General features: G+C 42.5%; 1 protein-coding gene across 2 annotated transcripts in view; it reads right to left on the reverse strand.

The window, feature by feature from the left end:
* ZNF385A (zinc finger protein 385A) overlaps positions 1-9,890 on the reverse strand; it is an 850,943-nt gene extending 841,053 nt beyond the window's left edge. Inside the window, exon 1 of one of the 2 annotated variants that reach the window (XM_085654753.1) lies at positions 9,187-9,890. In XM_085654753.1, coding sequence (XP_085510879.1) covers positions 9,187-9,262 — 76 coding nt within the window. In that variant the 5' untranslated portion in view covers positions 9,263-9,890. The remainder of the gene's footprint in view (positions 1-9,186) is intronic. The other variant, XM_085654752.1, reaches the window with a different exon arrangement.
* Positions 9,891-10,148: the final 258 nt, after the last annotated feature.

Here is a 10,148-nt window from a genome sequence, read left to right on the forward strand (position 1 = left end):
CAGTTTTCATTATTGTAAACTTTATCAGGTCACGACGTAATGTGCACGAATGTTACGTGAACAAGGATTTGCAACGAGCTGAAACGCGTTGTAAGATTAAACACCTCCTTGGAAGTGATTTGAATTGGAGTCTTTTGGTTTCTGAGAGTGTATTGATTTGGAAGCTTTTGGAGTTATATAGATATATTTCAGTGATGTAGAATTTGACAGACCCATAATGTGCTTTAAGTATTTTCAATCCATGAAAAATATATATATAATGGCGACATGGTGATTGCAAAATAAAAATCACTCAAGACGAATTTGGGTCTACTCTTGCTTTCTTCACGCAGAACAGAGTAACAAAGGCAAGCTTGCGGATATATAGATTGTCTACTGGTAGTCGCCAGTAGATAGTTATAGTTAGGACCTATTTTCCATAGGAAATCCGCAACATTCTATTGGGAATATCTTTGGCGCCGGTTGATGAATCTTCGCGAAATTTTCCAAACTTTTGGCCAGCTCCGCTCCGCTCCTACTCTGAAAGTTTCGTGGTGATTCGTCAAGCGGGGCCGAGAAAAAAGGGGGGTCCCAAAACGCGTTTTCCCCATGCAATTTCCCATAGGACCTGTTGTCGCAGCTACAGCCCGAACTGCTGAACGGAATTACATCAAATTTGGCAAGGAGGTAGTCCTCAGTTCAGACTCGTGCCTTTTGCTTAAATTGTGTAAATCCGTTCAGTAGTTCCTGAGAAAATTAGAGTTAAAAGTTAGTGATATCTATGGCCGGGGAGGATCCACGGATCCTCCCCGCACCCTCCCGAGCACGAGCTGAATGCTAATTGGCTGCCAACACTCTGAATCAGGAAGTGTTGGCAGCCAGGCACAAGAAAGCACAAAAACAAAGGCGCAAAACGCGACAAGGGGGCAGTGCAAAACACCCAGGTACCTCCAGTAAGCGCCACGGAGCTGCGTTGCAGAGTGTTGTAAAAAGGGGCGTGGCCTCTGAACACCGCTCTGCAACGCAGCTCCCTGACGCATACTGGAGGTACCTGGTGGGCTAGTTGGCCCCCAGGGGACCGCAGGATTGAAGAGGAATTAATTCCCCAACTTAAAACGCGCCACAGGGCGTGTTTGCACACGTCACCTCAGGCCCCACCCCCTTCCTTTACCATTGTACAAATATTCCTCTAAAATCAGCCGAACTACGAATTCCGATTTACTCACCTGTTATCAGGAGAGAACCCAGGGCTGCATCTTTTAGCCCAGCACTGACCCTGAAAAATAATTCTAAGCGTACTTACCAGTAACTTGTATTTCCTTCCATAGGAATCTATTGTGTGGTTTTCACCAGAAAAGTTTCAGTGTCCATTTTTGAAACGTACAAATATTCCTCTAAAATCAGCCGAACTACGAATTCTGATTTACTCACCTGTTATCAGGAGAGAACCCAGGGCTGCATCTTTTAGCCCAGCACTGACCCGTAAGAGTAATTCTAAGCGTACTTACCAGTAACTTGTATTTCCTTCCATAGGAATCCATTGTGTGGTTTTCACCAGAAAAGTTTCTAAATGTCTATTTTCACAAACTAAAAATATTCCTAAAAAATCGTCTGTATGACTTAAACACATTCTTTCAACTGTTTACAGGAGGTTGGTCAGTGCTGGATCCAGGATCCACCTTTGAGTAAGAAAAAGTAATGATAACACTACTTACCTGCTAAGTGTGTTTTCTGCCATAGGATAACATTGGTGATTCTATGTGAAAAAATTTCTAAGTGTCAACTTTTAAAATACAATAATATTCCTTAAAAATAACTACTGTAACCAAAGCGCTTTTACTCAACTGTTTACAGGAGATGTCCAAGGACTGAATCTAGGATCCAGTCCTGTGGTTAGAAAAGTAATCCATAAAGTAACTAATTGCATTTCACTAGAAATTCACATTGAGCTCAATGTTGCTTTGTGTTTGAAATTGTGTTGCCCATTGCAACAACTGTAACTACTGTACTTAAAAGTCTGTTGCCTATTTGCCAAGTATTTAAACTAAAGTAATTCATTCTGAGAAAGTATATTTTGTATTGTAATGTATAATGTAATTAAAAAAAAATATATCTAAAAATAAATAGTTAAGAAATATAGTAAATCAGTGTCAAAAAAAAAATCAGTATAACAATTAATACATTCAAAATTGTCATTTACAAAACCTTTGAAATTCACTGAAAAAAACATAGGTTTCAGACCTGATATAGTTAGGAATTAGCATTTAAAAAACCTTTGAAATTCACTGAAAAAGACATAGGATTCAGGGGCGTTATAGTTAGCTGGACATTTCTCTCGTACAAAACCCTAGAAATTCCCCCGTTATAGTTAGTTCAGCTGACTATAACTCGCGCCCCCGCAATGCACTGCTGCTGATGTCACATATTACATCACTCATGACATGGTCAGTGACATCACTGATGACGTCATCCAGTGAGTGTGTGTTTCTGTAAATTTTAAATATGTTTAATATATATATATAGGGAAAAACCTATGGAAGAATGAGTGGGTGTAGAAGTGTGTGAATGGATGATTTAGTAGGTGCGTGACTGACTCTATAAGTGAGTCATTAAACGTATCTTACTACAGACTAGTGACTAAACTGTGTGAATGTCTGTGTCTGTCTGTTGGTGTATAAGCGGCTGCATGGTTTTGTGAATAGCTATATGAGAGTTTCTATGGGTTAGTGATTGGTTGTCTGAGTATCTGTTTGGGTGCCTGAGTGTTTGTGTGGGTGGGGTGTGTGCGACTCTGTGCATACATGTGTGAGTGGGTGATTCTATGGATGCATGGTTTTAAGAGTGCATCTGTGATGGAGTGTATGGTTGGGTGAGTGTATGTATGGGTGTGTTAGTGATTCAATGTATATCTCAGTGGTACATGTGTGAGTAACTACATATGTGAAAGGCAGTATATATGTGTGTAAGAGTATATAAGTAGGTATATGTGTGAGTGTGTGATTGTTAGAGTGGCTGTATGGATGAGTGTGTGCTTGTATCAGTGATTGTGTAAGAATGTGGTACTATTTTTATGAGTAAGTGTTCTTGTGTGTGTATAACTGCATAGGTGAGTAAATGGGAGTGTGATTAATTATTTGCATGACTGACTAGGTGTGAGAGTACCTCTATGGATGATTGGTGGTGTGTGAGTGTCTATGTAGGTGTATAAATGCATATGATAGTCCTGTACTGAGTGACTGTAAGTTTGAGTGACTGTACAGGTGAGTGAGTGGATGTGTGTGTAGATCTAAGAGTCAATGAGTGGGTATGTAGTTATTGGTATTGGAGTATCTATGGTTTTGAGAATGGACGTCTGAAATTTTGATTGAGTATATCAAAGGGTGTGAGAAGATGCACTAATGTATCACATGGATGATGTCATCAGTGATGTCATCAGTGATGTCATTTCAGATCTCATCAGTGATGTCATCAGTGATGTCACGGACCATGTCATGAGTGATGTAATATGGGAAGTCATCAGCAGTGCATTGCGGCGGCGCGAGTTATAGTTAGCTGAACTAACTATAACGGGGGAATTTCTAGGGTTTTGTACGAGGGAAATGTCCAGCTAACTATAACGCCCCTGAAACCTATGGTTTTTTCAGTGAATTTCAAAGGTTTTTTAAATGCCAATTCCTAACTATATATATATGATCAAGACCGTCTACTGGTTGAAACACGTCACGCCGGGTTTATGGATTAATAAATCCCCATTGTGCGATTACCACTGTGTCCTGCCTGAGTGCGGGCATTACCTCCTTATTTTTGAGAAATTTTACAGGCCTGCCCCGCACCACCTTCCGTGGGTCGGTGTTCCCAGAAGGAACACACTTGCTTGGAGATATATATTTTTTTTTCCATTTATTTAAAAAAAACTTAAAGTACATTATGGTTCTGGGTCAAATCACTGAAATTCGCCAGCTATGGTTACCAAAGGACAAAAGAGTTGCCATAATTCACGCCGCCCGCCATGATGCCATATTGTCCTCTTAACTTTTTGTTAGTTTCTGTATGTTTGCCAAATTGGTGCACCTCCCTATTGAAATTGGTGCAGTGCGCATGGCAGGTGTTATGAGTTATGGTGTGTTCTGTTCCCCGAGCCCTGCTCCCAACCTGCCATAGTTTGCCAATCCACGCTGCACACAGCCTTTAGCCGTAAGCTCCAGGGCTTTTCTCCATGGTCAGGCCCTACGGCCAACCACACTGCGCACATTCGGCCAAGTACCCATTCTGCACATTGGATAGGCTCTGTGCCCAACCACCTTTAATTGTATGCAGCCGGGTTGGATGCAAGGCTTGCTTGGCCTTACATCGGTCTTAATTTGCTGGCTGCCAAGTTTCATGCAGATTTAATGGCGCCAGAGTTATTAGTGAATGAAAGACTATTGCCCATTCATTGATATTTGCCCCCGACTGATCTGCTAACAATTTGCTATAACAGTTAACTAAACTCAAACACCTGTCAAGTTGCTTCTAGATTCATCAAACAGTGCAAAATGTATTAGCAGATAAACACTTCTTTCCATCCCCCAAACCTGAAATCCCGCTCTCCTTGATGGGCCTGCATGACATTGAGAAAACCACAAGGAAGCTAAACATGCCAGTTCTCTGACAGACTGCATGCAGATTCAACAGATTGTGCCAAAGTTATTAGTAAACCAAAACCGTTTTGATGCCCGCTAACTTCACCCCCTGTTAAATCTGACCAACAAAATAGAAATACCTGCACTGGGTGAGACTTGCAAACTGCCTGGCCCATTTTTACAGATTCATCAAACAGTGCGTCAGCAATTGAAAATGTTATCCCCCCCATCCCCCCCCCCCCCCCATTAACTTTGCCTCTTGGGAAGGATGGGCACAACAATTAACATACAAATCCAAAAACAAGCACTGGTAATGCCAATAGGTCTGGCTTTAAAAGAATGTTGTATGGTAATGTGAAGAATTACCAGGATATAGCTTGGGAATGAATATGTATTTGTATGGTACCAAAGAACTGTAGAATAATATTGATGTAGGTTAAAGGTCAGGTGACAGTTGCACTGTTAAGCCACAACTAAAAATCCAAGTGGGTTAATGGTCGTCCTCCACCCACCTGTGCTGCCGCCAGAGAAAAATAACAAATTATCTAGTTATCTAAGGCACTTTGATAGCATTACAATGTTATGCATGGGCCCCTGAAAGTTCAAGCTCAGGCAGGTAGATAAATAAACAAAATGATCACAGCTGTATGGTGAGCAAGCACTGTTTGGTGGGAGTACGCGCGTTCTGCCCAATCTAAACATGCACTCCTAGCCCCCAACATGTAGGCGGAGCCAAATCACCTCTCTAGCAACGCTCACATAATTTTCTGACAACTGCTGCGCAGTCAAGCCAGACCGTAACAAAGCCTCCAAGTTTCTGACAATTGTTTTGCAGATTCGTCACACAGTGACAATGTTATAGGCAAATAAACACTCCATCACTTTTTTACTCGGCCCCTGCCCCTGGTGGATGTGCACAAACTTAAAAATACTAAAAGAAGTTTAACTCTGCCCAGACCCTGACAAATTTTGTGCAGATTATCAAACTATGCTAAAGTGATTAGATGACCAAACAGTGCCAAAGTTGAAAAACTTTTAATTGAGCTTTTATCTATCAATCAATCAACTTTATTCGGAGCTTTTATGTATCTGAAAGCAAATTGAACTTTTGTTGACCTCCCATGCTTTAACTATGCCCCCCGTTGTTGTTTGACACACAACTGGACTTACCAATAGAAACGGAATCCTTCCTTGCTTCTGTCAAATTCTGTGCGGATTCATTACACAGTGCCAATCTTATTAGCATGTAAACATGTTCTACCTCCCTATTTAACCCATCCTTTTATGGCTAGGCACCAATACGAAAACACCAGTAATAGTCTGAACATACATTGGGTTTGGTGTGTGCCAAATTTCAGACACGTTTATCAAATTATGCCAATGTTATAAGTAAATTAACAAGTGTCTTTTTAACTGACAAGATATACAAAACCTACCTGTTTAAATTATACCTATTATTATCACAATGGGGTAACCCAGTATCCCTCAGAACCTGGGCAGTTTATCAAAATGATACAAACGGTTCTGTCGGGTAAACAGTATTGCTTCTAGCAAAAAACCTTCATTGGTTTGTTTATATGAACATACATAAAGACCATAAATAGTATTCAAAACAGCTTTATGAATTGCATCATTCATGAATAACTACTTACAATGGCTGTCAAAAAATAACCGTGAAACATATTTGTGACAAAGTGACATATAGTGCTCAGTGCTGTGGTGAACGGTGCGTAATATATACAGTGTGATTTATGGAGGTATCGATAATTTAAAAAGGCCAGAAAAACAAATATTTGAAACAGTCTGCAGACGGATTGAATAAGTCTTTGTGCAGAGTCTTTTCAACTGATCCTTGAAAGAATGTCGACGTTTCAACCCAAGGTAGCGTTACTAGCTAGTCAATACGGGTCTTCATCAGGACAGGGAGTGACAGCCAAAAAGGAGCCCAACGTAGCTCCTGGGGCGGGGTAGACAGATGAGCAAACAGGAGCAACTGTCTCCTGTAAGACGTGGCTAGGAGTCCGGTAATGGGATATATTCTCTCTCCAAATTGGTTCAAAAGGAGTTGGGTAACCTCTATGTCGTATTAGTGATCCCCCTGAAGTTCCGCAAAGGGAATGAATCTCTTCCAAGGCGGCAAAGGGGCATGGGCAGCAAAAGTCTAATATCCTCAGAAGGAGCGGATCACACTGAGGTCCTTAAATGTCAGCCCGGCAGGGAGCAACTACTTCATGTTTGAGCGAGCGCAGGCAAGCGTCCTGGACGCTTGCCTGCGCTCGCTCAAACATGAAGTAGTTGCTCCCTGCCGGGCTGACATTTAAGGACCTCAGTGTGATCCGCTCCTTCTGAGGATATTAGACTTTTGCTGCCCATGCCCCTTTGCCGCCTTGGAAGAGATTCATTCCCTTTGCGGAACTTCAGGGGGATCACTAATACGACATAGAGGTTACCCAACTCCTTTTGAACCAATTTGGAGAGAGAATATATCCCATTACCGGACTCCTAGCCACGTCTTACAGGACACAGTTGCTCCTGTTTGCTCATCTGTCTACCCCGCCCCAGGAGCTACGTTGGGCTCCTTTTTGGCTGTCACTCCCTGTCCTGATGAAGACCCGTATTGACTAGCTAGTAACGCTACCTTGGGTTGAAACGTCGACATTCTTTCAAGGATCAGTTGAAAAGACTCTGCATAAAGACTTATTCAATCCGTCTGCAGACTGTTTCAAATATTTGTTTTTCTGGCCTTTTTAAATTATCGATACCTCCATAAATCACACTGTATATATTACGCACCGTTCACCACAGCACTGAGCACTATATGTCACTTTGTCACAAATATGTTTCACGGTTATTTTTTGACAGCCATTGTAAATTATACCTGGCAACTTTTTTTTTTAAACGTTAATATTTCAGAAACTACTGATACTGGACAGATTTACACTAAATCAAAAAAAGCACACCTTCTGACAAAAGTTATACTTTCTCAGTAAAAATCCACTTTCACGCCAAGTTTGGTGTAATTCTATTCAGCAAGTTTTGCTCTCTCTTTGTGCAAATTATTTTATAGGAAATAATACACTTTTTCACCCCTGCCGCCATTTCTTTTTTCCTGGGGACAGACCTTCGCAAAACTTGGCATGCCACAATGTAGATGACTGAGTTAGCAAACTGGTAATTTTTGTGCTAATCCATCCACGCGGGTATAAACAAATTAAAAAATGCCTTCAGTGGTGACTGTCAGTGTGTAGTTAGTCTGTGCAGTTTACACATAGGTCTCTACTGCTCTTCCTAATCTCTTTTTCCGCAAGTGGAAAATCTAACAAATTTAACAGATTCCTCTAAAGCACACATCTCCAGGAAAGGGATGGGAGAGTGGCAGAAGGAGAATTAATTGAACTAAGTGGTGAGGCCATTGCAGAACATGCTGTCTGGAGTTGGTTCAATTTCTACATTATTTTTTCATGATGTATTGCGATCTAGGGCCTAATGTGCTGCATATAAAGTGAAAGACACAGGCTCCAGTCCAAACAGATCTAACTTTTTTCGTATGTCAGAAAATAATAATAATAATAATAATAATAATAATAATAATAATAAACACATGCTTGTTGCAACTACTCTAGTTTGTTGCAAATGACCAAATATACTAGAATGGGATGTTCGATCAGAGACATGGCATCCTGGGATGTATTCAAAATGGATAACATGAAATCCCGGAGTACAGAAACTCCAAAAAATGTGAATTTGAACTATTTAATTCTAAAAAATATGTATTGCAAGTCTATCTTTTACTATATTTGTTTTATTTAAAATGTAAAACGGTCAGTAACTGAACTGGGGGAAAGGCCGTGCTGAGGCAAGGTTTCACATTAGACTTAGGTTTTATTTTTTGGGCAGTTTTCATATAGTGTTAGCTAGGCCCAAGGGCATTAAAGCGCTTTCCATGAGCACCAGATTAAGTTACACAAGATCAGAATCGTTTTATTATTTATTTTAGGCACGTGGAGATTAAGAGATTTGCCCAAAATAACAGGATATGGAGCTCACACCAGGGCTGGAACCTGGTTCTCCAGATATAAAGGCAGCAACACTGGACATTGGGCAACATCTTCTCCCAGTATTAGGGTACAGGGCAAATGCTAGACTTGGGTTAAATGTGGGATTATTATATTAGCTTTGTACATTAAAACAACTCCTGGATTACAATCATAACAATTGAAATCACCTTTAACGGATTTACAAATTGGAATTTTCTTTTCAATACATTCGTTTTTAGACACTGGCGCTTAAACAAAAGTGTTTTATGCATTTTTAGGGCACAGATTCACAAAGGACCTCTTGACATGTTTGATAGACAACAGAGATAGCATCACCACCTGCCAGTCCTGCCATTCTGCATGCTAGGCCTAATATGCCTATTGTTCACTTGTCTTCTTGGGAAACCTAAAAACTGCAATTCACAGGATGCAAAGTGCAATCTAATGAAGAACAACAACACACTGAAGCCTTCACGCAGGCCTTGATACATGAATATGAGCCGCTCGATCAACAGCGATTTCCCATCTGTGCCCTTCGTCCATCCTACCTGCTTTCCACATGGAAGGCGCCTGGGCCTCGAGGCGAGCTGCGGATCCGCCGAACGCCTTCCCCCTCTCCTGCATGAAGTTCGGCAGCTCACTGTAGTAGGGACACTAGGTCTGAGGCCTGCAGCCTGGGGAGTCTGATGAATAGATGGTGCTGCCTTCTCCCTCTGCTGGCTAAGATGCTTTCGCTATAGCGCCTCTTTCATCAGAGAAGTATTAAGGACTCGGAACTCCGTTTACAGAGAGCGTCCAGGCCGTGAGGGGAACTGCAGTTGGTGCCAAACAAACCCTCTTTCCCAGACCGCTTCTCCCACTGGAATATGCGGTCTTGCGAGTGCAGTATGCACGGAGGTTCGGTCCCCGGCCAGCACCTGCTCCCCCCGCAGCCAGGGCGAGGAGACCCGGGCGCGCAGTGCCCCTCGGCGGCGCGCGCACGTGTGGTGGCATTCGATCCCTTCGAGGTCAGGAGGGCACCTATGCACGGAATGGCGGTGCCAGCTGAGTGTGAGCTCGCTTCCACGGCTAGGGGACAGGAGGCAAGGCCCGCTGACAAGTCAGAAGGCGCATTTCGGCTGTTTAAGCATATTCCGGGCGGGGGACGTGTGTGAAGACGTCAGCGAATTTGTGGGCACGAAAGTCCATCTCGGCCTCAAAACCGATACAGCGGTCGGGATGTGGAAACAAATATCAACGTTCAAGGTTAGATACATTCGGAACGTCGGAGTGCCGAGAATTAGGCGAGTAAACAAATGCCCTACAGTTGGCCACAGCGGAAGACCCGCGCGCTGCTAGGGCTCTGCGTCGCGCGCTTCCGCACCTGTGCGCTGTTTGGCTCTCAAGGGAATTAACGACCGTTGGACTAGTCTGCAAAGCTTCCGATTTCCCAAGAATTCTAAAAGCCTTTCACTAGAACGCGTGGACCACGGTTCTAGTGCTGGCCGCGGCTCTCGTGATCCTGGGCAAG

Source organism: Triturus cristatus, chromosome 4_1 (assembly GCF_964204655.1).
Source record: "Triturus cristatus chromosome 4_1, aTriCri1.1, whole genome shotgun sequence".
Classification (NCBI taxonomy): domain Eukaryota; kingdom Metazoa; phylum Chordata; class Amphibia; order Caudata; family Salamandridae; genus Triturus; species Triturus cristatus.